At 43.2% G+C, this 27,825-nt stretch overlaps 2 protein-coding genes across 5 annotated transcripts; both read left to right on the top strand.

The window, feature by feature from the left end:
- Positions 1 to 83: 83 nt before the first annotated feature.
- LOC129813808 (uncharacterized) lies at positions 84 to 9,606 on the top strand. Of its 2 annotated transcripts, none has more exons than XM_055866353.1 (14): positions 84 to 525; positions 1,300 to 1,427; positions 1,509 to 1,611; positions 1,693 to 1,837; positions 1,980 to 2,062; positions 2,356 to 2,463; positions 4,207 to 4,325; positions 4,421 to 4,577; positions 4,792 to 4,889; positions 4,990 to 5,061; positions 5,255 to 6,049; positions 6,203 to 6,390; positions 6,509 to 7,191; positions 7,284 to 9,606. In XM_055866353.1, the coding sequence occupies exons 2-14, from the start codon at positions 1,340 to 1,342 to the stop codon at positions 9,136 to 9,138; spliced, it is 4,494 nt and encodes a 1,497-aa protein (XP_055722328.1). In that variant the 5' UTR covers positions 84 to 525; positions 1,300 to 1,339; the 3' UTR covers positions 9,139 to 9,606. The 2 variants fall into 2 exon arrangements, with proteins under 2 accessions (XP_055722328.1, XP_055722327.1); XM_055866352.1 differs by having other exon boundaries at positions 1,288 to 1,427.
- A 6,061-nt stretch (positions 9,607 to 15,667) lies between these two features.
- Positions 15,668 to 20,365, top strand: LOC129813823 (zinc finger protein 7-like). 3 transcript variants are annotated; one of them, XM_055866377.1, is made up of 4 exons: positions 15,668 to 16,109; positions 18,698 to 18,789; positions 20,155 to 20,184; positions 20,299 to 20,365. In XM_055866377.1, the coding sequence occupies exons 1-4, from the start codon at positions 15,839 to 15,841 to the stop codon at positions 20,305 to 20,307; spliced, it is 402 nt and encodes a 133-aa protein (XP_055722352.1). In that variant the 5' UTR covers positions 15,668 to 15,838; the 3' UTR covers positions 20,308 to 20,365. The 3 variants fall into 3 exon arrangements, 2 of the variants coding, with proteins under 2 accessions (XP_055722352.1, XP_055722350.1); XR_008753196.1 differs by having other exon boundaries at positions 18,698 to 20,184; XM_055866375.1 differs by having other exon boundaries at positions 18,698 to 20,365.
- Positions 20,366 to 27,825: the final 7,460 nt, after the last annotated feature.

Here is a 27,825-nt window from a genome sequence, read left to right as displayed (position 1 = left end):
GTGCGATTAGATGAATAATATGTAGGATCCATTTAGTCTGTATTGTCTAGGTAGTGTCTGACTATCTGGGATGTCACGTCTTGCCACAAGGGACAGTCTCATATCAGGTCAGGTTAATAACTCAATTCCACTTCATTTTCAGTTAGGTTTGGAAATTACTCTGCTGCCTTAAAATGTTAAGTTACTGTATGTATTCTCAAAATGAGGCAATAAAATATGTTTCAGAGTAATAGGCTATATGTGTTTATACTGAAACATTTTGCATTGTCTAAACTGACCACTGTTACTGTATAAAACTGGTCATCTGAATAGAAGATCATTAGATAAGAGAAATAGATTGATAGGATTTGTAGTTTGAATGATTTACTGGTTCATTGATTTGCCAATCAACAGAGGCAGAGCTAATGGGGGAGATATACAGAAAGAGAACGCGAGAGAGAAAGACTCAGGAAGTCAACAGGGGAAGTTTAGTGGTTTCTTGCGTCATTGCTTGCTGCTGCTTGGTTGTGCCGGTGCAGAGTGAAGGTAGGAACAGTCAACTTTTTATTATGCTTTTTTATTATTGTTTTTACCTCAATGTCACCCAAAACTTGAGAGGAGTAGCAGTGACACTGTGTTAGGGGTGGAATGGTAGGGGTCAGGGGGATGGAGAGGTGGGGTCAGGCTCAGAGGCTTCATGTTCTTCGACAGGCCTCCAGTCAGAACGACATACATTCAATTGACTTCCGCTGCAGTGAGAGGGCCACAATGGCTGCGAAAGGCAGGGAGGAGAAGGCCTTTATCGGTCATGGAGAACAGCCAGAGCCGGGGTTAGGGGTGTCAGTGTTCCATTAGCATAGGAAGACTAGGAGTTATTTACTTTAAAGTTTCCCCAAATCACAGAACTGAGAGGGAGTCTAGGAGTATTGGGGTAAAGGGTGTGGCCTGTTTATTTTGTGAAGAAGACATTAAGGGGAAGTGAAGACTGATGCATGCTGTAGATTGTGAGCGATGCTCACAAGTGATCACATTAAGTGTTGTGTTGGTGTACGTATATTGAGAAGATGATTTAGCTGGTTTCTTACTTTGCAGAGTGCCACAAAGACAGCATGACCTAGCACAATGCCTTAAAACAAAGCTCATTATATCACAGTTTATAGCACTGCACATCAGAGTGGAACAATAAAGCGTAATAGAATGCAATGAAGAAAACACATTGTTGCATATTAACAGTGTATTGTAAATGTATATGAGCACCTCATGGTCACGTTACCATTAACCAAGTTATACAGAAAATACAAATATCAGACACACACACAGGGCTGGATGTGCGGGAGGTTGAGGCAGGAGAAAAGAAGAGATGCGGAGACTCCGGAGAAAAGGAGGGAACAATGAGAAGGTGTTTGGCTGTGACCTGTTGGACCACTTGTCCACTACCTGTCAGGAGAGTAAGTCCCAAGTTTCCCCAGACAATTGACTAGAATATGTTAAATATTAGCTTGAATACCATGGTCTTGTCTCCCTCTCAGTTCCCCAGGTGCTGCGAAGCTGCAGTGAATTCATTGAGGAGCACGGGGTGGTAGATGGGATCTACAGGCTATCTGGGGTGTCATCCAACACACAGAAACTAAGGTAAGTGTGGTGTGTGAGTTTGTGTGCTTGCGTTTGTGTGCCTGTGTACAGCAGTGAAATGTTGTGTTTGTCTCCAAACAGGGGTGAGTTTGACAGTGAGGGGACCCCGGATCTCAATAAGGATGTGTACCTGCAGGACATTCACTGTGTCAGCTCTGTCTGCAAGGCCTACTTCAGAGAGTTACCCAATCCCCTCCTCACATACCAGCTCTATGACAAATATGCTGTGAGTACCTGTCTTGATCATTCTTGTTTTATTAAATTCAGATTAGAAAACATTTACTCCCATTTCATACCTACTGAATGGGACCCAGCATAAAGATGGCATATGCCTTTTTGTATCAACCTCACACCTCTTTACCCATCAGGAAGCTGTGGCGATTCAGTTGGAGGAGGAGAGGCTGGTTAAGATTAAGGATGTGCTGAAAGAGTTACCCGCTCCCCATTACAAGTAAACCTCTACTATTTAACTATCTCTTTCACTATAGATAGAGAAAGTGTAAATGACTGCTGTATGTTTTCATATATTACATGGCCTGCAACCGTCTGTTTATAACTAGAGGTAAATTCTGCTTTGCTTCATACCATATCTCTTGAACTTACTAGTATATTTCAGGCTGTGCACTGCTTTTCTAGCCATGCATAGTTATTCTCAAACAGTTTCAAATGTTTTTAAACTGTTTTGAAATTAACTATCCCACTTCCATCTCTTTCTGCCCCTTCTCCCTCCCACTGGTTTCTCAGAACTCTGGAGTTCCTGATGCGTCACCTTGTCAAGATGGCTTCTCATTCCTCACACACCAATATGCATTCCCGGAACCTCGCTATTGTTTGGGCTCCGAACCTTCTCAGGTGTGTGGGTTTGTGTGTGTATATACACTACCATTCAAAAGTTTGGAGTCACTTAGAAATGTCCTTGTTTTTGAAAGAAAGCATGTTTTTTGTCCATTAAAATAACATAAAATTGATCAGAAATACAGTGTAGACATTGTTAATGTTGTAAATGACTATTGTAGCTAGAAACTGCAGATTTTTTTATGGAATATCTACATAGGAGAACAGGCCCATTATCAGCAACCATCACTACTGTGTTCCAATGGCACGTTGTGTTAGCTAATCCAAGTTTATCATGTTAAAAGGCTAATTGATAATTAGAAAACCCTTGCAATTTTGTTAGCACAGCTGAAAACTGTTGTTCTGATTTAAGAAGCAATAAAACTGGAAAACTGGCCTTCTTTAGGCTAGTTGAGTATCTGAAGCATCAGCATTTTGTGGGTTCTATTACAGGCTCAAAATGGCCAGAAACAAAGTCCTTTCTTCTGAAACTCGTCAGTCTATTCTTGTTCTGAGAAATGAAGGCTATTCCATGCGAGAAATTGCCAAGAAACTGAAGATCTCGTACAACGCTGTGTACTACTCCCTTCACAGAACAGCGCAAACTGGCCCTAACCAGAATAGAAAGAGGAATGGTAGGCCCCAGTGCACAACTGAGCAAGAGGACAAGTACATTAGAGTGTCTAGTTTGAGAAACAGATGCCCTACAATTCCTCAACTGGCAGCTTCATTAACTAATACCGTAAAACACCAGTCTCAACGTCAACAGTGAAGAGGTGACTCCGGGATGCTGGCCTTCTAGGAAGAGTTGCAAAGAAAAAGCCATATCTCAGACTGGCCAATAAAAAGAAAAGATTAAGATGGGCGAAAGAACACAGACACTGGACAGAGGAAGATTGGAAAAAAGTGTTATGGACAGACAAATTTAAGTTTGAGGTGTTCGGATCACAAAGAAGAACATTCGTGAGATGCAGAAAAAATGAAAAGATGCTGGAGGAGTGCGTGACGCCATCTGTCAAGCAATGTGGAGGCATTGTGATGGTCTGGGGCTGCTTTGGTTGTGGTAAAGTGGGAGATTTGTACAGGGTAAAAGGGATCTTTGAAGAAAGAAGGCTATCGCTCCATTTTGCAACGCCATGCCATACCCTGTGGACGGTGCTTAATTGGAGCCAATTTCCTCCTACAACAGGACAACGACCCAAAGCACAGCTCCAAACTATGAAAGAACTATTTAGGGAAGAAGCAGTCAGCTGGTATTCTGTCTATAATGGAGTGGCCAGCACAGTCACCGGATTTCAACCCTATTGAGCTGTAAGAGCAGCTTGACCGTATGGTACGTAAGAAGTGCCCATCAAGCCAATCCAACTTGTGGGAGGTGCTTCAGGAAGCATGGGGTGAAACCTCTTCAGATTACCTCAACAAATTGACAACTAGAATGCCGAAGGTCTGCAAGGCTGTAATTGCTGCAAAGGGCGGATTCTTTGACGAAAGCAAAGTTTGAAGGACACAATTATTATTTCAATTAAAAATCATTATTTATAATCTTGTCAATTTATAAGCTTGTTATTATTTATAATCTTGTCTTGACTATATTTCCTATTCATTTTTCATTTGGTATGTTTTCATGGAAAACAAGGACATTTCTAAGTGACCCCAAACGTTTGAACGGTAGTGTACATGAGAGAGAAAGACGTGAAGATATAGTTAAAACAGGGTGTTTGCATTGTTCAACGTTGTTTAATCCTCTGAGTTTGTTTGCAGGTCAAAGGACATTGAGGCGTCAGGGTTTAACGGTACAGCAGCCTTTATGGAGGTGAGGGTCCAGTCTATCGTGGTGGAATTCATCCTCACCCACGTGCCCCAGCTGTTTCCTGATTCAGGTATATCACTTTTCCTCTCTCTCTTTCTCTAGAGAATAGATACTCACTCACAGCACTCATATCTCCTCCCTTTCTTCTTCACCTCCTTATTAAAGTTATTACGGAGCGCCGGAAGTCACTCCCATCTCCCTCTATACACAATCCAGAGGAACCTTTCTTCCGGGCCATTCCATTCCAGTTAGGCAACATCAGCCCAGGGGACGGTCCCCCTGCCATGCGTTCCTACCACGCCATCATAGACGGGACAGACAAGTAAGCAAATTCACACAACAAAAAAACATGGCCAGTTTATGCCAATTTATCATCAAGATAGTAGCAGTATAGTGGTTGAGGTTGGAAGAGGCTTAGTGTTCGTAATGGAAATAGATAGGTTAGTACTAGGGCGTATAGTTTTTCCTGCATGGCCAGGTCACGTGGTGCAGAAAGATCCTGGACCGAGTAACAGAAGTAACATTCTCTACTTCAGGAGGAAGGGATCTCTTAAGGGCAGGAAGTGGAAGTCCATCTTCAATTTAGGAGGCAGACTCCATGACCCGAGACGAAGGAACAAGAACTCGGCCAAAGGCGAGTGACACACTGATGTTATTATCTTTTAATTCAATGCATGGCTTTGCAATGGTAATAATGATTATTTTGAGTTTGACAATCATCCTTCCATCTGTAGAAAAAGAGAGAACTGTCTTGAGGCCAGCGAAGAGCATGGATTCCCTGAGCTCTGTGCCCTATCCGCATGAAGGTGCATCTCCTTACTTGTTTACCCAGTCTTTGTCTTATTGTATAGATGTTGGTGAATATGTTTTTATAGTAATTAAATGAATGCATACTGGTAAGGCTAAGGAATCATTTATTTTCTGTGTTCAGTAGTACTATAGGCTTACAATTATGACAGTTTTGTGTAGACTAATGTGAATGTTTACAATACCTCTCAGGTTCCAGACAACGACCCCCTTCCACTGTGATGTCCCCCCTGGCTCAGCCCTCTCCCTATACCCAGGGGGGTGCGGAGGGAGGGGCATCCAGTAGTGGTGGTGATGTGGGCAGCGGGTATGCTGTGACCTACCGGAGGGGTCAGGGGGCTAGTGTGAGTGTAGTGAGCGGGGGCGGAGGAACACAGGGCATATACAGTCGACTGGACAGTCACTGTGTTGGGGGCAACAGCACTGAGGCTCTGCAACCCCCATCCAGATCCCCAGGACTCTCCAGCAAAGCTGACCGGCGGGCAGGGATCCACATCTCCGGACCTTTCTCGGTCACAGTACCCCTTCACATCACATCAGGCCTGGCCTTTGGGGTGCTGCAGGGGGGTGGAGCGGACAGGGGAAACCATAGAGGAGGACAGGAGAGTGGAGATAAAGGAGAGGGCGGGGAGGGTGACAGACGGAAGGGAAGGGAGGGGGAGAGACAGAAGGGAAGGGAGGGTGACAGACAGGAGGGAGGTGAAGGGGAAAGGCACATCCGAGTAGAAGTTATGAGGGAGGATAAGACTGACCTAGGCAAGAGAAAAGATGAAGAGGTAACAGGGGAGAGGAGAGGTGAGGCAGAGGAAGATAAAGTTGAAGAAAAGGAGGGAAGAGGAGAAGAGGAGAGAGAAGAGGAAGTGAATGGGGACTGTGTATCTAAGCCATCAGAAGAGAGCATTGAAGAGAGTCAGGTTCAGGGTGAGGGTGGAGAAGGGGATGCAGAAAACCAAGACTACGATAAGGATGAAGAGGGAGAATACATGGGTATGTCTAATCATTAATGTGTTTAAATAAACATAAGTTGCGTAATAAGGGAAGTACAATAGTCATGGTAGTAGGTTTATAGATACCGGTTGGAGTGAAATTGCTTGGATAGGACATTTGTGTCAATCTGTAACATCTGCCTTTACTCCTCAGATATGAAAGGCTCTGTGCAGACTGCCCTGGATGCCCCAGATATGTCAGGTGTCAGAAATGAAGTAGTTGCCATAGATGTGCCATTTTCTCTGATGGAGAAGGACGATGAACAAGACCAGGACTGTCCACTGGACTTTCAGGATACTTTTGGATTCCTGGACCTTATGGACAGCAGTGTCTCCAGCCAGGTGTGTATGTGTCTATTCTATGTCTGTGTCTGTGTCTGTCTGTGTCTGTCTGTGTGTCTGTGTGTTTAATAATTGAGTTATGATCCTAACCTCTCTTTTCCATCCTCTCTCCTCCCAGATGTTCCAAGAGTTCTCAGTGGAGCCTCATCATGGGGATGATGAGTATGAAGACGAGGTGGAGCATAGATCCCCAGGACTCTCACATGACAGACCAGACCCTGTCACATGGCCACCTGTAGATGCACAGACACAAATACAGACACAAACGCCCATACACAGGCCTCTAAGCATAGATCAGTATGGGCGAGCCAACAAGTCAATGAGTCTGCCTTACATGTCCCGGCCCTTCCTGCCTGCTCTGTCTTCCTCCTCTGAAGAAGAAGAAGAAGAGGAGGAGGAAGAAGGTGATGATGATTACGACAAAGAAGATGAGGAGGATGATGATGACATGTTCTGTAAAAGTCTACCATCTAGTTTGGTGTTCAACAGACTGACATGGTGTGGACCTCAGACTGACTTGGAGAACAGTTTGTCCCCAGCCCCTGTGCCCTCACAACCACTGGACGGTGCCTCTGATGACGCACCAATTCCTAGTTCTGAGCCCAGAATGCCCCCTGAGCACTTGGACATTGATTCCCCTGACTGCTGTCATCAATCAGTGGAGGTTTTGAGGCATAGCAAAGCTGAAGAAAAGAATAGTCTGGAAGCGATGAAAGTGGTGGAGGAGGAGGATGCAGAACAGGATCGAGACAGCCAGGAGAAAGACCAGGCAGACACCCTGACCAATACTTGCACAGAAAGGTAAGCAGAGGCGGGTTATTTATAAAGTGAATCAGAGTGAAGAACAGCAGATCAGGATAAATGTACTGGATAAATGTTACTTGTCATCATAGATCGCCTTCACTTTGCTGCACTGACATAGAAGAAAGTTGTCACTTGGTTGAAACCAGCATCATGGAGGAAGAGGAAACTCCAGATGACATTGAGAGGAGCCACGCTTCAGCATCCGCATCAACTGACTGTGAGGAGGCCTCACTGCAGACCACTAGAGTTCATCTGAAGCTCAAAGACGAGGAAGAGGTCCTGAAGAGTCAATGTGCTGAAGAAGGTGTGATTTTAGAGGGTTATAATGGTGATACAGTGAGCGAAGCCGAGGCAGAAAATCCACAAGAGCATTTACTGACGGCCTGTCATATTGTTTCCTGTGCTGAAGAGCCAGAGAACATAGTCAATGAGCGATCAGAAGAGGTTTCTAGAGATTCCGCTGGGGATGTAAAAGAGCATCCTGAAAAAAGTGCTGAGAGGGAGAGAGCGGGAGAGAAGGAAAATGGAGAGGAGAAGAAGGTAGAGGAAGAGATGGAGGAAAGAGATGATAGAAACGGGGGAGGATTGGACAAACTAGAGGGAAAAGAAACAGCATGCGAGGGAGATATGGGCAAAAGAGAGGAGAGAGAGGTATTAAAGGAATTGGGAAAAACAGAGGAAAGGGATGTGGGGGTTAGGGTGGGAGTGGAGGAGAAGGAACAAGGAGGAATGATTGAAGAAGAGGATGACAGGATAGCAGGTGATGAAAGGGAAGTAGGAGAAGAGGACACAAAGCAGGAAGAGGTCATTTATGAAGAGATGATGAGCATAGTAGCGAGGGATGACATGATGGAAAGTGGAGAGAGGAAGGATAGGGAAGGAGAGACTGAGGGAAGCACATTTATAGAGGAGGTGATAGAAACCAAAGAAGATGGAGAGATGATTGGAGTACAACAGAAAGAGATCATGAAAGAGATAGATGAGAGTAAGGCAAGTGAAGAGATGAGTGCAAAAGAAGAGGCGAAGAGAGCGGTGGAAGGAGTGGATACCATGAGAGAGACTGAGGAAGAGGCAGCTGGAAAGAGGGTGGAAAAGATGTCGATGGATAATGAGAAACAGAACCTTGAGGCACAGCACGTTTTAGAGAGAAGACAAAGAAATATAGATCTTATAAAGGATGTTGTGGGAGAGGGATATGAGGAGGGAGAGAAAGAGATGGAAGTGGGAGATGTAATCAGGGAGGAAGAAGGAGATAGTATACGTGTGGTCCAACAGGAGACCGATGAGAAGAAGAAGAAGAAGAAGAAGAAGAAGAAAGGAGAGATGAAAGAGCAACTAAAGACACCAACAATAGAGGAAAGAGAAGAAGACCTGAAAGAGATCAAGATAAACAGCAAAAAAAAATATGAGGGAGAAAACGAAGCAATGGATAGTAAAGTGGCGTCTGAAAAAGGGGTGGGGAGAGTGCTGGTCGTGTCTAAACAACAAACACCCCCTAAAGTGTATCAAGCAAGATCAGTGCCAGTGGTACCACCCAAGCCACATCACTGCCGAATAACTGCACTGAACCTCAGACAACAGCAGCACCAGAGGGAGAGGAGAGAGACAGACAGAGACAGTGGAAAAGGAAAGGTACACAGGACTTTGGGACAGCAAGATAAGGAGAGAAAGATGGAAGGAAAGCCAGAGGATGACAAAGTCAGCGAGACAGAACGAGGGTGGAATGAGGATGGGGAAGATGAGGGCAGAGGCAAAAAGGAGGCACAGAGTGGGGGGGTGAGGGAGAGGAGGAGAGATGTGGATGAGGGGGGAGTGAAAGACATGAAGAACAGTCCAATCAGTATGTGTTTTGATGAAGCTGTTGCCATGGGAATCAAGAGAGGGAGAGAGAAAGAGGGCAGTGAAAGGGAGAAAAAAAAAGAGAGAGGATATGAAGTACAATAAAGAGAAAGAGGTGGACATAAAAGCCAGTAAATGTTATAGTCATTGACTCTGTCTGGATGGTTAGTATACAAACGTATCATTTATGTATAGTTATATTTTCCATACTGCCTGTATTATTCAGCCTGGGCCTAGAACCCCGTCCCACTAATATTCAGGGCTACTCAGACAACTGATCCTCTGCAGACCCCCCCCCCACATCTGTAAATGTCCACCTTTTTGTTGCTATTTTCAACCTATTAAACTAACTTACAAGTTTTACTTGGTTTCAATCTACACAGAGTTGTACATTTACACCCAAGTATGTAAATCTCAGGTATCACATCTCATGCATAACCATGGGTATTGTGAGCAAGAAAATTGTATAACTTCTTATGAGCAATGGCTAGGTCATTATTTGTATCAATTCCATAAACCAATGCATTTTCTGTTTTTAATTCGTTGTTGTGAATAAATTTATTCTGCAGACAAAAATAATTGTCTTATTTGTATTTTCAAAAATTATTTTACAAGTAGGTGTCCTGACTGATTTCACAGAAATCTCACAATATAAGGACATTTATTATAAAGTTTATGGTAACCCTTTCACCATTTTTCCGGAATATATATATCTATATATACAGGACCAGTCCAAAGTTTGGATATACCTACTCATTCCAGGGTTTTTCTTTATTTTTTACTATTTTATGCATTGTAGAATAATAGTGACGACATCAAAACTATGAAATAACACATATGGAATCATATAGTAACCAAAAAAGAGTGAGACAAATCAAAATATATCTGAGATTTGAGATTCTTCAAAGTAGCCACCCTTTGCCTTGATGACAGCTTTGCACACTCTTGGCATTCTCTCAACCACCTTTATGAGGTAGTCACCTGGAATGCATTTCAATTAACAACTGTGCCTTGTTAAAAGTTGATTTGTGGAATTTCTTTCCTTCTTAATAAGTTTAAGCCAATCAGTTTGAGCCAGTGTAGGGGTGCTATACAGAAGATAACCCAATTTGGTAAAAGACCAAGTCCATATTATGGCAAGAACAGCTCAAATAAGCAAAGAGAAACGACAGTCCATCATTACTTTAAGACATGAAGGTCAGTCGATCCGGAAAATTTCAAGAACTTCAAAAGTTTCTTCAAGTACAGTCGCAAAAACCATCAAGCGCTATGATGAAACTGGCTCTCATGAGGATCGCCACAGGAAAGGAAGACCCAGAGTTACCTCTGCTGCAGAGGATAAGTTCATTAGAGTTAACTGCATCTCAGATTGCAGTCCAAATATATGCTTCACAGAGTTCAAGTCACAGACACATCTCAACATCAACTGTTCGTTGAAGACTGAGTGAATCAGGCCTTCGTGGTTGAATTGCTGCAAAGAAACCACTACTAAAGGACATCAATAAGAAGAAGGGACTTGCTTGGGCCAAGAAACACGAGCAATAGACATTAGACTGGTGGAAATCTGTCCTTTGGTCTGATAAGTCCAAATGTGAGTTTTTTGGTTTCAACATCAGTGTCTTTGTGAGACGTAGAGTAGGTGAACGGATGATCTCCGCATGTGTGGTTCCCACTGTGAAGCATGGAGGACTTCCAGGCTGTGTAAGGGCTATTTGACCAAGAAGGAGTGCTGCATCAGATGACCTGGCCTCCACAATCACCCAATCTCAACCCAATTGAGATGGTTTGGGATGAGTTGGACCACAGAGTGAAGGAAAAGCAGCTAACAAGTGCTCAGCATATGTATGAACTCCTTCAAGACTGTTGGAAAAGCATTCCAGGTGAAGCTGATTGAGAGAATGCCAAGAGTGTGCAAAGCTGTCATCAAGACACAGGGTGGCTACTATTTTGATTTGTTTAACACTTTTTTGGTTACTACATGATTCCATATGTGTTATTTCATAGTTTTGATATATTCACTATATTTCTACAATGTAGAAAATAGTAAAAATAAAGAAAAACCCTTGAATAAGTAGGTGTCCAAACTTTTGACTGGTATTGTATCTTATCACCAGTCTCAACATCAACAGTGAAGAGGCGACTCCGGGATGCTGGCCTCCTAGGGAGAGTTCCTCTGTCCAGTGTCTGTGTTCTTTTGCCCATCTTAATCTTTTCTTTTTATTGGCCAGTCTGAGATATGGCTTTTTCTTTGCAACTCTGCCTAGAAGGCCAGCATCCCGGAGTCGCCTCTTCACTGTCGATGTTGAGACTGGTATTTTGCGGGTACTATTTAATGAAGCTGCCAGTTGAGGACTTGTGAGGCGTCTGTTTCTCCAACTAGACACTCTATTGTACTTGTTCTCTTGCTCAGTTGTGCACCGGAGCCTCCCACTCCTATTTTGATTCTGGTTAGAGACAGTTTGCCCTGTTCTGTGAAGGGAGTAGTACACAGCATTGTACGAGATCTTCCGTTTCTTGGCAATTTCTCGCATGGAATAGCCTTCATTTCTCAGAACAAGAATACTGATGAGTTTCAGAAGAAAGTCCTTTGTTTCTGGCCATTTTGCTGCCTGCAATCAAACCCACAAATGCTGATGCTCCAGATACTCAACTAGTCTAAAGGACAGTTTTATTGCTTCTTTAATCAGAACAACAATTTTCAGCTGTGCTAACAAAATTGCAAAAGGGTTTTCTAATGATCAATTAGCCTTTTAAAATTAAAATAAATCTTCCGTTTCCAGCTACAATAGTCATTTACAACATTAACAAGGTCTACACTATTTCTGATCAATTTGATGTTATTTTAATCGACCAAAAATGTGCTTTTCTTTAAAAAACAAGGGCATTTCTAAGTAACCCCCAAACTTTTGAATGGTAGTGTGTATATATGTATTATTATTCTTTCATTTTTTTCTCACAAGCACTGCTGCTTGCCAGCTTCGAAAAGATGTGCAATAGTAGAAATGATTATGTTGTAAACATTTCACAGAGGCACTAGCACTGCATATTCGTTTTTGTGTAACAAGGGTGATTTTATTTGAAGAACAATGTCTAACACTGTTTCTTTCAGTACACAAATAGCTGCAATAATGGTTGTGCTAGAAAGGCAGCTGTTGCAGAAATAACCAAACTTGTAGACGAGAGCACCGTCGTGCTACGGCTTGAAATGTGTCGGAAAGAAAATGAGATAGAAGGCCTTCAAAATAGTTTGCAACTTATTTCTCTTAAATGTTTTGCACACATTTGTTTACATCCCTGTTAGTGAGCAGTTCTCCTTTACCAGGATAATGCTGACTGCAGGAATGTCCACCAGAGCTGTTGCCAAAGAATTTAATGTTTATTTCTCTACCATAAGCCGCCTCCAACATCATTTTAAAGAATTTGTCAGTACGTCCAACCGGCCTCACAAACGCAGACCACATGTACCCACTCCAGCTGAGGACCTCCGCATCTGGCTTCTTCACCAGCTGATAAAACTGTCGGTTTGCACAACCAAAGAATTTCTGCATAAACTGTCAGAAACCGTCTCGGAGAAACTCATGTGCGTGCTAATCGTCCTCTCCAGGGTCTTGACCTGACTGCAGTTTGGCGTAGTAACCAACTTCAGTGGACAAATTCTTAACTTTGATGGCCACTGGGCATGCTGGAGATGTGTGCTCTTCACAGATAAATCCCGGTTTAAACTGGTTTTCTGATCCATGCCCCTACTTATTATTTTTTTAATCTGTGACTATCAGATGCATATTTGTATTCCCAGTTGCATGTTGCGTTTATATCTTTGTAAAGTGTAGAAACATAATTCACTCTACTTTCATATCACATCAAAATAATTTCACAAATGTAAAATAAATGTTTACTTTACACTGTTTTAACCGGTTTTAACACTGTTGCAATCGACACACACAGGTATTCGGAGACGCAGATAGCTAATTAGCACAGGTAGTCCACCCCGTCTTCCGTCTGTTTTTCATAAACAAGCGCTGTAACATGGAAATATGGCCGTATGGGAACCCTAACCCTATAAAGGTGTATATCAATTGAATTTTAAATGAAAACATTTGTTTTGTCTATGTGAAAGATAACGTCCTTATGCATCCAAAACCGTACTGCAAGTGATGCGTGTTAATGTTCAGACTGAGCGGGGCGGCTTTTAACAAAACTCCCCCCTGCAGAAGACGCCTTCGAACAATGGCTTAATTGTAATGTAATGGAACTAAGAGTCATGGTCAAGGCTGACTATGTGCAGAGCCTTTTGTAACATAAGCAATGGTGTGTATTCATGGATGCCAAGGGAAGTTAGGCTTCCCAAAAATTGACCAGGAAAAAAAAGAAAATGTATCCTTCATCACTCTGTGTTTTCATAATTTTCCTTCAATTCGCAGGAGGCTGAACGTACACCATATGACCAAAAGTATGCTCGTCGAACATCTCATTCCAAAATCATGTGCATTAATATGGAGTTGGTCCCCTTTTGTTGCTATAACAGCCTCCACTCTTCTGGGAAGGCTTTCCAATAGATGCTGGAACATTGCTGCGGGGACTTGCTTCCATTCAGCCACAAGAGCATTAGTGAGGTCGGGCACTGATGTTGGCCGAGTAGGCCTGGCTCGCAGTCGGCATTCCAATTCATCCCAAAGATGTTCAATGGAGTTGAGGTGAGGGCTCTGTGCAGACCAGTGAAGTTCTTCCACACCGATCTAGACAAAACATTTCTGTATGGCCCTCGCATTGGACACGGGGGCATTGTCATACTGAAACAGGAAAGGGCCTTCCCCAAACTTGCCACAAAGTTGGAAGCACAGAATCCTCTAGAATGTCATTGTATGCTGTAGCGTTAAGATTTCCCTTCACTGGAACTAAGGGACCTAGCCCGAACCATGAAAAACAACCCCAGAGCATTATTCCTCCTCCACCAAGCTTTACAGTTGGCAATATGCATTCGGGCAGGTAGCGTTCTCCTGACATCCGCCAAACTCAGATTCGTCTGTCAGACTGCCAGATGGTGAAGCGTGATTCATCTCTCCAGAGAACGCTTTTCCACTGCTCCAGAGTCCAAAGGTGGCAAGCTTTACACCACTCCAGACGACATTTGGCATTGCACATGGTGATCTTAGGCTTGTGTGTGGCTGCTCGGCCATGGAAACCCATTTCATTAAGCTCTCGACGAACAGTTATTGTGCTGACATTGCTTCCAGAGGCAGTTTGGAACTCGGTAGTGAGTGTTTGAACTGAGGACAGACAATTTTTCAGCACTCGGCGGTCCCGTTCTGTGAGCTTGTGTGGCCTATCACTTCCTAGCTGAGGCATTGTTGCTCCTAGACGTTTCCACGTCACAATAACAGCTCTTACAGTTGCCCGGGGCAGCTCTAGCAGGGCAGAAATTTGACAAACTGAGTTGTTGGAAAGGTGGCATCCTATGTCAGTGCCACGTTGAAAGTCACTGAGCTCTTCAGTAAGGCTATTCTACTGCCAATGTTTGTCTATAGAGATTGCATTGCTGTGTGCTCGATTTTATACACCTGTCAGCAACGGGTGTGGCTGAAATAGACAAATCCACTAATTTTAAAGGGTTTCCACATACTTTTGTATATATAGTGTATATTACCCATGTCCTTGTTCAGCCATGACTCAGAGAAGAATAGTATATTACACTTCTTAATATCCCGTTGATAAGATAGTCTTGAATGGAGCTCATCCAGTTTATTCTCCAGCGACCGCACATTCGCCATTAGAACAGAGAGTAGAAGCAGTTTATTAATTTGCCACCGTAGTCTCATCAGGGTGCCTGTGCGCCGGCCTCTATAGCACCGTCTTCGCCTGCTTCAAGTGTTGGGGATTATGGCCTGGTCCGGGATAATCAATATGTCTTTCACCTCCGACTCATTGAAGTAGGAGTCCTCGTCTTAATTGAGTTTCTGATGTCCAGAAGCTCTTTTTGGTCATAGGAAACGATGGCGGAAGCACCAAAAAATAGCACAATTGGTCAGGAGCCCGTAAAACGGACACCATTCCTTCCAGGGCGATTCTTCCATCTTCATACTGTATGCACATTATGTTGGTTAACTTGAGTGTACTAGTCTGGAATGCATTAAAAGTCAGTTCATTTCCGTCTTTGGATTGAAGTCTCTGACTATTGACTATAATCTGAATATTAATTATACTGAGTGAATAAATCAGCCTGAGACTATAACCGTCCTACTAAGATTCAGGGCTACTCAGAAAACTGATCTCTCGCTTTCTCTTCCTCTCTCGCACATGCTCTCTCCCTCAAATTACTTTTAATAAATCTGCAAAGAGTTGTCAATTTACACTCAAGTATGGAAATCTCAGGTATCACATCTCATGCATAACCATGGTGTTGTTAAGGATGAGCAAGCAGATGTAATAACTTATGAGCATTGCCTAGAGATGTTTTGTGTCATTATTTATATCAATTCCATAAAACAATGCATTTTCTGTTTTTAATTTGTCTTTGTGAATAAACTTCTTAGGCAGAGAACTAATTGTCTTTTTTTGTGTTTTCTGATTGATTTCACAGAAATATCCCCATATGTGGGCATTTAATGGAACGTTTACGGTTACCTTTTCTGTCGTCATTTCCGTTATCCGTCGTTTGGAAAGAGAACATATTTTTTCACAGACAGTGCTGCTTGCCAGCTTCGACCAGCTGTACAGTAGTAGAAACAATTATGTTATAAACATTTCACAGAAAGCACTAGCATTGCAAATTCGTTTGGTGAAACAACGGTGATTTTATTTGAAAACAATGTCTAACACTGTTTCTTTCAGTACACAAATAGCTGCAATCATGGATGTGCTAGCAAAGGCAGCTGTCGCAGAAATAACCAAACTTGTAGACGAGGGCACCGTTGTGCTACGGCTTGAAATGTGTCGGAAAGAAAATGAGATGGAAGGCCTTCAAAATAGTTTACAGCTGATGGAAAGAGAATTGCGGAAAGCTCAGAGCGAAGTAACAGCACGAGTGACAAATGACAGGCAACATGCTGAGGGAATTCGGAGTGGGACTCCACAAAAAGGTGAGGCGAGCTGACTCGATTTAGTCCTATCAAGTCAGCTTATTTTGTCACTGTTCGCGGTTTTGTTTGATACCTTATTATGGGTTCACAACTTTGAAACCTATTATTATTCTCTTTTTTGATCAAATAATTTATGCTTGAGTTAACTTTTTTTTCCTAATTTGCCACACCGAAACTAAAGTCCATGGTCTAAAGAAATGACACAATTGCCATATTATAACCAGTCTCACTTAAAACATATGTTGCCCCGTTAGACCTATGAGATTCCCTTAAAACACACCACCTTCATACAGTTACAACCAGAAGTGACTTCTTCATAGCTGGTTAGGAGCATAAACGTAGGAGAATTAGATTAGTGTTAGCTAAAATGCTCTCCTGACCTCCTACGGAAATTCACTTCCGGTCATGGCTGGTGTGTTTTTAGGGAGTCCCTTTGAACTAGATACTTTGAACTTTTTATGCAGATGTCATTCCTCGTGCTGAACAAATTTGCCTCAAGGACCCTTAAGGTCCGTCAGGATAGATTTTACTCAATTTAAAAAAAAAGTGTACTTCTCAAATAACACAGAATTCGGAATGTAGGCCAATGCTACATATCATAACTAACCCTTAGCTTTTCTCAAACTACGTTAAGACATGGCTGAGTCATTGATAAAACAGGAAATTCGATTTTACTTGTTCATTTATGACCTTTTGTAAATCCACTCCACAAAGACTTTACCATGATGAACCATGTTAATAAGTTGGGCATTGGTACTGTATTTTAAAAAAGTCAACAAACAATTCACTTTTTTGATTATGCAACACCAATGCTTAATTTAATCATATAAAATTGACTTCTCATGGACTAAAAGTCAGATTCACTCCAAATGTGGTCTTTGGACTCAACACAGTAACCCCCCCCCCAAAAAAACTTTTCAAAATGACATTGATGCATTTAAAGATTTGTATTTAACTAGGCAAGTCAGTGAGGAACCCATTCTTATTTACAATGACGGTATACCCCGGCCAAACCCGGACGACGCTGGTCCAATTGTGCGCTGCCCTATGGGACTCCCAATCACGGCCGGATGTGGTTCAGCCTGGATTCGTACCAGGGACTGCAGTGTCGCCTCTTGCACTGAAATGCAGTGCCTTAGACTGCTGTGCCACTCTACTAGTAGATGCATATTAGCACATACGCTAATATACTAATATGCATCAAAGGGTTTACTGGTACTCATTAAAGTCCCGTAGATCACTTCATTACTCCATTTTTGTTTAGAAAGCTCTACTATACAAGCTTCTGACTTAACTTCATTGTTAAAGTATAAAAACATGATACCAAACCTGTTCACAGGGTTGGTTAACTCTTGACATGAGCTTTTCTCAAACTAAGACAAGGGATTGGTCAAAAGATGGCTGAGTTATTGACAAATCAATAATCAGATTTTACGTGTCCAGTTATTAAACCACTGTAAATCCACTCCACAGTGGCCTATCAACTTAAAACTGTTCATCCTTATCATGTACATCCCTAAGATGAACCACACAGAATTTGGTATTGACATCTCAAAGAACAGGGACACTATTAACTAATTCTTTGCATATGTAACGCTAATGCTCAAAATCATCTGCAATATCTCATGAATCATACGTCAGATTCACTCCAGATTTTGTATTTGAAGTCATTGAATTAGCCTCTAATGAATTTGAGAATGATTAGTTGCTGCTTTTAAAGTTGGCGGCGCTATCAGGCACCATATCACATCAGGGCTATAAGAACTGAACCGATGGACATGGGGCGAGGGAATTTCATATGTAAACCTTATGTATATGTCCTTAGAAGCTGTGTGAATATGAAGTCACTGCAACATTAGATGGCTGCACCAGACCAGTTGGTGGCTCAATAGATGTCATTGGCACCATAGGATACTAAAGCAATAACTATTGATCAAGTGGACTTGGTCTCAAGCAAATTGTTAGATTTAAATAATGCAGACAAACAATGTGAAATATTGTGATTAGTATATCGGTATAATCACATTGTTGCTCTATTATGTGGTCTGAACGTATTGAAGTGGATCTTTTTTTCTGGAAAATGTAAAACCTTAAGTCCCGCCGTTTGCGCAGTCTGCGACTATCTTTAAGTGCAATCAGTGAACACATTACCATGTTTATCTCTCAATATCACAAGGATGACGCAAGTGAACTTTAGTTTAATGCTGTACGTTTGAATGCAGGAGGTAATCATTCCTAAGTCATTACTTAATGTTTTGAGTTTATATACCAATTCGGAGGTCAGTTTGACTGGTTTATGTTAACTTTTGTGACATATTTTCAGCATTAGTGTATTGGTATATTGAGGTTCTTTGATTTCTGGGACTTTTATTATGTCTGTCTGTGTAAATGATTTAAATCTCAGTTGGTACATTCCACATTAGTGTTCCAAAATACTTCAATACTCTCACAGCTGTACTACTTGGTTTGTTATCCAAATTATCTCATGTCCTTTCTGTCATCCTGTGAACTCCATTCATTGTTGCTCGCAGCAATATTTTGACTTTATAATTTCTAATAATTATAAAAACAGTCTACTCTACTTCCAGGTGATGAAGAGAACCAGAAAGGCCAAGCCATGCCCGTAGAGAACCCAGTAGAGAGCTTCAATGAGCTGCAGCGGTCTGGACACCTTAAAGAGGTGAGGGGTGGACTGGAGTTTCTGGTGAAAGCAGAGCAGGTGGAAGAACATGTAGCCCAGGGAACCATAGAAGATCAAGGAATCACAGAAAGTGTGGACTTTAGAATGGATGAGAGAGATAGTCAGCTGTGGTCCTCTGTTACACAAGGACTAAGTGGGAATAATGCTGGCCACCCAGATGGGTCTTACTCTACAGGGAGATGCTTACAGATGTTCTCATCTCAGGCAGATCAATATCCCACTCCCATCCCATCCCATCCTTCCTGTAACTCTTTGTCCATTGTAGGGAAACCACTGGATGACATATTCAGCACTGTCCCACTGAAAGTGGAGCCTGAGAGGCATCCTGTGTATCATGACAATGCCATGTTTGAGTCCATACATGTTGTAGCTGAGCAGGGGCAGTACAGAGATACTCTGCATCCTGTTGTGAGGGAGGGCTTGATTTTACAGCCCAGAATGCAGCAGCCAGGACCTTCTTCACAAGGGCTCTTGAGAGCAACTGAGAGCACATCAGAGTCACACTCACACAACCAAGAGCATATTCTTAATAAGAACAGATTGAAAACAAAGAGGATGGTAAATGTTTGGAGAGCTGTACCAAACCAAAAAGTGTTCATCTGCTCATTGTGTGGAAAGAGCTTCCACCGCCATTGTCAACTTGAAGCACACCAACACTCTCATGCTGAAGTCAAGCCATACAGATGTATTGAGTGTGGGAAAAGTTTTACTCAGAAAAAAAGACTTAAGTCACATCAGAGTGTTCACACGGGTGAGAGACCTTTCAGTTGCAGAATCTGTGGCAAGATGTTTACAAGGCAGGACAACTGCCAAAGACATGAGCGATTTCACAGTGGACAAAAGCCATTTAGTTGTGTTCAGTGTGGTAAAAGTTTCACGGTTCTCAGTAACCTCAAACTACATCAAAAACATCAATGTAAATTTGCCAATGTCAGAATGTAAGATTGCATGTTGTAAAGTGTATTTCTCAGCGTTGTACACTTAATGAACTGTTAATATCGATTGTTGATCCGTTCAACTGTACTGAGATTAGCAGGTTTAGGTTTCCAACATGGCACTGGTTTCTAAATTATGAATTAAGTATTTTCTTTGCCTCACCAGGAAAGCAACAGTTGCATGATAGCTTGAATTTTCTTGCGCATATGCTCCTGTAGTTACGGTTAATTTTTGTGATCATAGCAGCTGTTTGAGTTAGTGCATTTTGGTGTTAAAAATTAAGTTGACATTTGATTGCATTGTAAAACATCTTTACAATTTCTTCAATGACTGCAGTGTACGTACAATGCAACAAAATGTGAAACTGTTTTTTGACAACTGTCAGTGAACCCCTATTTTTGTTTACAGATAGTTGAATTTTTGCCACGCAGTTCAACGGTAAGCTAGGCTGACTATGTAACTTAAATTGCATGTTTAACATTATTGCTTGAGAATTGTGTATAGTGTTGGTTTTGACATTAATAATAGCCTAATTGTTTCTTCCTGTTGTAGCCACTGTAGGTGTCCACTCCCAAGTGCGACTGTCAGAAGGATGCATTAAAGGCTTATTTTGGCTTGGCGTCTGCTCTAGGCCTGATTTCCCAAAAGCCTCTTAAGGCTAAGTTCATCGTTAGAACCTTCGTAGGAGCATCATTAAACCTCTGCGCTGTTTCCCAAAACCATCGTTAGCGACGGTTGCACTTGAAAATGCTCATTTTTACCGACTGCCTCAGACCACTGGTAGAACAGCTAAGTGCGTCATTAGATACTTCTTTTCCCTTCTGTGTCACTTTATACACTGAATATCTTTGCAAAACATAGAATCAAGGTGTTTGTCTCTGTGACCGACGATAACTTAAGAACGAAATCGACCACACATACTAAGTTTACAAATATTGAAATTTAAATGTTTTTTTAGAGTAAAGTACATCGAAAAAAATCAAAAGAAAACTGCAAACTGAATAGGAGACCAAACAAGCAGCAAACAAAGAAGAAAGGCTTTTGAAAAAGTAACAATTTTTTCATAAAATTATATCGTTTTCTTAGCTAGCTAAGTTGTTTACCTGTTGCTAGGCAGTTGCTAGGGACATTCCTGGAAGAAGCTAGCTAGCTAACAAGGAGTGTCTAGTTGGCAGAAGAGAAGAAGGGACAAAGAAGGGACAAAGTGGGACAAAATAAGGACAGAAGAAAAGGGAAAGGGGGGAAAAGGGACATTAAGGTGAAGCAGTCCTCTAAAGACACAAAAGACAATAATACAAGAAACAACACTTCTATTGCCTCTCCCTCTACGATACGCACTTCCGGGTTGGAGCGAGTAGTTGCATTCCGCTTTGCTCCACAGGTAGTATAACATTTCATTTCATTACAGTACAACAGTTTGATTTGTTTGATCTTAGCTGGCTACATAGCCGTCTTTGTATCCAAGATAATTGTGTAGTCTAGAGTAATTGTCGAGGTTACCTAGCCAGTTAGAGGTTACCTAGCCAGCTACACTTTCAAACAAAGTCAACAACGCAGCCACTGCTAGCTAGCCTATTTCACCAGCCAGCAGTACTATATCATTTTAGTCAATAAGATTTTTTGCAACGTAAGCTTAACTTTCTGAACATTCGAGACGTGTAGTCCACTTGTCATTCCAATCTCCTTTGCATTAGCGTAGCCTCTTCTGTAGCCTGTCAACTATGTGTCTGTCTATCCCTGTTCTCTCCTCTCTGCACAGACCATACAAACGCTTCACACCGCGTGGCCGCTGCTACTCTAACCTGGTGGTCCCAGCGCGCACGACCCACGTGGAGTTCCAGGTCTCAGGCAGCCTCTGGAACTGCCGATCTGCGGCCAACAAGGCAGAGTTCATCTCAGCCTATGCTTCCCTCCAGTCCCTCGACTTCTTGGCACTGACGGAAACATGGATTACCACTGATAACACTGCTACTCCTACTGCTCTCTCCTCGTCTGCCCACGTGTTCTCGCACACCCCGAGAGCTTCTGGTCAGCGGGGTGGTGGCACTGGGATCCTCATCTCTCCCAAGTGGACATTCTCTCTTTCTCCCCTGACCCATCTGTCTATCGCCTCCTTTGAATTCCATGCTGTCACAGTTACCAGCCCTTTCAAGCTTAACATCCTTATCATTTATCGCCCTCCAGGTTCCCTTGGAGAGTTCATCAATGAGCTTGACGCCCTGATAAGTTCCTTTCCTGAGGATGGCTCACCTCTCACAGTTCTGGGTGACTTTAACCTCCCCATGTCTACCTTTGACTCATTCCTCTCTGCCTCCTTCTTTCCACTCCTCTCCTCTTTTGACCTCACCCTCTCACCTTCCCCCCCTACTCACAAGGCAGGCAATACGCTTGACCTCATCTTTACTAGATGCTGTTCTTCCACTAATCTCATTGCAACTCCCCTCCAAGTCTCCGACCACTACCTTGTATCCTTTTCCCTCTCGCTCTCATCCAACACTTCCCACACTGCCCCTACTCGGATGGTATCGCGCCGTCCCAACCTTCGCTCTCTCTCCCCCGCTACTCTCTCCTCTTCCATCCTATCATCTCTTCCCTCTGCTCAAACCTTCTCCAACCTATCTCCTGATTCTGCCTCCTCAACCCTCCTCTCCTCCCTTTCTGCATCCTTTAACTCTCTATGTCCCCTATCCTCCAGGCCGGCTCGGTCCTCCCCTCCTGCTCCGTGGCTCGACGACTCATTGCGAGCTCACAGAACAGGGCTCCGGGCAGCCGAGCGGAAATGGAGGAAAACTCGCCTCCCTGCGGACCTGGCATCCTTTCACTCCCTCCTCTCTACCTTCTCCTCTTCTGTCTCTGCTGCTAAAGCCAATTTCTACCACTCTAAATTCCAAGCATCTGCCTCTAACCCTAGGAAGCTCTTTGCCACCTTCTCCTCCCTCCTGAATCCTCCTCCCCCTCCTCCCCCCTCCTCCCTCTCTGCTGATGACTTCGTCAACCATTTTGAAAAGAAGGTCGATGACATCCGATCCTCGTTTGCTAAGTCAAACGACACCGCTGGTTCTGCTCACACTGCCCTACCCTGTGCTTTGACCTCTTTCTCCCCTCTCTCTCCAGATGAAATCTCGCGTCTTGTGACGGCCGGCCGCCCAACAACCTGCCCGCTTGACCCTATCCCCTCCTCTCTTCTCCAGACCATTTCCGGAGACCTTCTCCCTTACCTCATCTCGCTCATCAACTCATCCTTGACCGCTGGCTACGTCCCTTCCGTCTTCAAGAGAGCGAGAGTTGCACCCCTTCTGAAAAAACCTACACTCGATCCCTCCGATGTCAACAACTACAGACCAGTATCCCTTTCTTTTCTCTCCAAAACTCTTGAACGTGCCGTCCTTGGCCAGCTCTCCTGCTATCTCTCTCAGAATGACCTTCTTGATCCAAATCAGTCAGGTTTCAAGACTAGTCATTCAACTGAGACTGCTCTTCTCTGTGTCACGGAGGCGCTCCGCACTGCTAAAGCTAACTCTCTCTCCTCTGCTCTCATCCTTCTAGACCTATCGGCTGCCTTTGATACTGTGAACCATCAGATCCTCCTCTCCACCCTCTCCGAGCTGGGCATCTCCGGCGCGGCCCACGCTTGGATTGCGTCCTACCTGACAGGTCGCTCCTACCAGGTGGCGTGGCGAGAATCTGTCTCCGCACCACGTGCTCTCACCACTGGTGTCCCCCAGGGCTCTGTTCTAGGCCCTCTCCTATTCTCACTATACACCAAGTCACTTGGCTCTGTCATATCCTCACATGGTCTCTCCTATCATTGCTATGCAGACGACACACAATTAATCTTCTCCTTTCCCCCCTCTGATAACCAGGTGGTGAATCGCATCTCTGCATGTCTGGCAGACATATCAGTGTGGATGACGGATCACCACCTCAAGCTGAACCTCGGCAAGACGGAGCTGCTCTTCCTCCCGGGGAAGGACTGCCCGTTCCATGATCTTGCCATCACGGTTGACAACTCCATTGTGTCCTCCTCCCAGAGTGCTAAGAACCTTGGCGTGATCCTGGACAACACCCTGTCGTTCTCAACTAACATCAAGGCGGTGACCCGTTCCTGTAGGTTCATGCTCTACAACATTCGCAGAGTACGACCCTGCCTCACGCAGGAAGCGGCGCAGGTCCTAATCCAGGCACTTGTCATCTCCCGTCTGGATTACTGCAACTCGCTGTTGGCTGGGCTCCCTGCCTGTGCCATTAAACCCCTACAACTCATTCAGAACGCCGCAGCCCGTCTGGTGTTCAACTTTCCCAAGTTCTCTCACGTCACCCCGCTCCTCCGCTCTCTCCACTGGCTTCCAGTTGAAGCTCGCATCCGCTACAAGACCATGGTGCTTGCCTACGGAGCTGTGAGGGGAACGGCACCTCCGTACCTTCAGGCTCTGATCAGGCCCTACACCCAAACAAGGGCACTGCGTTCATCCACCTCTGGCCTGCTCGCCTCCCTACCTCTGAGGAAGTACAGTTCCCGCTCAGCCCAGTCAAAACTGTTCGCTGCTCTGGCACCCCAATGGTGGAACAAACTCCCTCACGACGCCAGGTCAGCGGAGTCAATCACCACCTTCCGGAGACACCTGAAACCCCACCTCTTTAAGGAATACCTAGGATAGGATAAAGTAATCCTTCTAACCCCCCCCCCTTAAAAGAGTTAGATGCACTATTGTAAAGTGGTTGTTCCACTGGATATCATAAGGTGAATGCACCAATTTGTAAGTCGCTCTGGATAAGAGCGTCTGCTAAATGACTTAAATGTAATGTAAATGTAAGTTGCCAATGTCTTTTCAATTGTTACAAATAAGCGAAAGGCGAAAAGATGCGTCAAAAGAAAACCGATGACTGCATTAAAAGATAAATACAGTAGGATTATAGGCTTTGGTTAGATTCCTGGGACCACCCATACTAAAAATGTATGCACCATTGGAGGCTGGTGGGAGGAGCTATAGGAGGACGGCTCATTGTACTGGCTGAAATGGAACTAATGGAGTGGTATCAAGCACGCATGTTTGACTCCGTTCCAATAATTCCATTAGTGAGCCTGTCCTATAGCTCCTCCCACCAGCCTCCACTCGTATGCACGCATGACTGTAAATCACTTTGGATAAAAGCATTTGCTAAATGGCATATTTTATACTTCAAATATGTTGAAATCAAATTCATGTTCACTCAATTGAGCTACTGTCTAATTTTTGCCTCAATATATTATATTATCTGCAATAACAGGTGCACAATGATGTGCCAAATGTGATTTAGCTAATGCTAAGCCGACTCTATTTGCAGTCATGGGTTATAACAGATCTCTAGGAGTTGACCCATCATCAATCTTGTGGCATCAATACTTTACGTATTTCTGAGCACCTCCAAGATGATAGCTACTGCAGGAACACCCCGAATTGCTGGTCTAGCAATACAAAAGTTGCATGTTCGTTTTATTCTAACCTTTTCTCCTAATCTTTATACACTGCTCAAAAAAAAAAGGAACACTAAAATAACACATCGATGAGCTGCACTACCTGAGCCACTTGTGTGGGTTGTAGACTCCGTCTCATGCTACCACTAGAGTGAAAGCACCGCCAGCATTCAAAAGTGACCAAAACATCAGCCAGGAAGCATAGGAACTGAGAAGTGGTCTGTGGTCACCACCTGCAGAACCCCTCCTTTATTGGTGGTGTCTTGCTAATTGCCTATAATTTCCACCTGTTGTCTATTCCATTTGCACAACAGCATGTGAAATGTATTGTCAATCAGTGTTGCTTCCTAAGTGGACAGTTTGATTTCACAGAAGTGTGATTGACTTGGAGTTATATTGTGTTGTTTAAGTGTGCCCTTTATTTTTTTGAGCAGTGTATTTATATTTCCCCTAACTGCCAAAGTAGATTCTTCCCATAATTATTCTTTGTTACAGCGCAACAAGCAACCTGGTCTCAGATAAATACGTCCTCCAATATGTACTTTTTTTTACACCTTTATTTAACTAAGCAAGTCAGTTAAGAACAAATTCTTATTTGCAATGACGGCCTACCGGGAAACAGTGGGTTAACTGCCTTGTTCAGGGGCAGAACGACAGATTTTTACATTGTCAGCTTGGAGATTTGATTCAGCAACTTTTCGGGTTACTGGCCCAACGCTTTAACCAGTAGGCTACCTGCCGCCCCATGATGTATAACAAGTTACATTATCCAATTCAGTACTTCCGGGTAAGACGTATGATACTATACATCCTCTAATTCGTATGATACTGTACAACCACTATTCTATTCATAATGTAACATATCATACTGAATAATACATGTTGAAAAATTCTGATATTCACCACTGCTCTTTCACTATATATTTCCATTCATATGTTAACACAGTGCATTCGTAAAGTATTCAGACTCCTTGACTTTATCCACATTTTTTACATTTAAATGGATTAAATAAAGTTTTCCTCAATCTATACACAATACCTCATAATGACAAAGAAAAAACAGGTTTTTAGATTTTGCAAAGTAAAATAAACAGATGCATTATTTACATAAGTATTCAGACCCTTTGTTATGATTTTCAAAATTGATCTCAGGTGCATCCTGTTTCCATTGATCATCCTTGAGATGTTTCTACAACTTGGAGGACACCTGTGGAAATTCAATTGATTTGACATGATTTGGAAAGGCACATACCTGTCTATATAAGGTCCCACAGTTGACAGTGCATGTCAGAGCAAAAACCAATCCATGAGGTTGAAGGAATTGTCCGTAGAGCTCTGAGACAGGATTGTCGAGGCACAGATCTGGGGAAAGGTACCAAAAAAATTATGCAGCATTGAAGGTCCCCAAGAACACAGTGGCCTCCATCATTCTTAAATGGAAGAAGTTTGGAACCACCAAGACTTCCTAGAGCTGGTCGCCTGGCAAACTGAGCAATTGGGGGAGAAGGGCCTTGGTCAGGGAGGTGACCAAGAACCTGATGGTCTCTCAGACAGAGCTCCAGAGTTCCTCTGTGGAGATGGAAGAACCTTCCAGAAGGACAACCATCTCTGCAGCACTCCACCTATCAGCCCTTTATGGTAGAGTGGGCAGACGAAAGCCACTCCTCAGTAAAAGACACATGACAGCCTGCTTGGAGTTTGCCAAAAGCCACCTAAAAAACTCAGACCATGAGAAACAATATTCTCTGGTCGGATGAAACCAAGATTGAACTCTTTGGCCTGTGCCAAGCGTCATGTCTGGAGGAAACCTGTCACCATCCCTACGGTAAAGCATGGTGGTGGGGATGTTTTTCTGCAGCAGAGACTAAGACTAGTCAGGATCGAGGGGAAGAAGTTTACAGTGGGATAAAATTAAGCATAGTGGGCAGAACAAGCAAGGAGGTGGGCAAAGCCGAGCTTGAGCTCAGTGCGTTTTGTGGTGGGGCAAGCAAGTAGAAAATACGGAGTGTTGCACCGTGATTGGCTCAGTGTTCTGTCACTCATGGGGACACTACATCACTGCCAAGTCTAAGGGGAGAGCTACAAAATTCTAGCCCCTTGGGTGCTGCCATAGAGTTACATTAGAAGTGCCCATCCAAGAAGGCTCAAGGTCATTGGCCACAGATAAAATGACGTCAAATCACGTTATATGTACATTAGCTTTGATTGGACTGATCATGTCAACATCATACTTTCAAAATCTTAAATGTTAAACAAGTTGGAAATCGCAAATTCAACAATGAGTGGTGTCGTGGTAATTTCCTGTATTACTAAATGATGAGTTTACAAACCACACACAAGTCGTCAGAGTTATATTTTAAATTCCATCTTTAATTATATGAGCTTCACCATAGCCCTTTGACTCTCAGATCAATTCAGTGTCTATAAATGAATTCTCTGAGAGTGCTTACAAAATAATTCTTACTATCTTTTAAAGCCAAGATACACGCCTCTCAACTCACATGATGAACCACAGATCTTAGGAACTTCATAAAGGGCCTTTTACTTGAAAGATGAGTATCCCATAGCCAGATAGCATTAGCTATAAATTATCGTTCAGTTTGGTCTCTTAGACGAGTTTCTAC

The sequence above is a fragment of the Salvelinus fontinalis genome, chromosome 17, assembly GCF_029448725.1.
Source record: "Salvelinus fontinalis isolate EN_2023a chromosome 17, ASM2944872v1, whole genome shotgun sequence".
NCBI lineage: Eukaryota > Metazoa > Chordata > Actinopteri > Salmoniformes > Salmonidae > Salvelinus > Salvelinus fontinalis.
The sequence above is the reverse complement of the archived record's forward strand: the minus strand, read 5'-3'. Positions and strand labels throughout refer to the sequence as shown.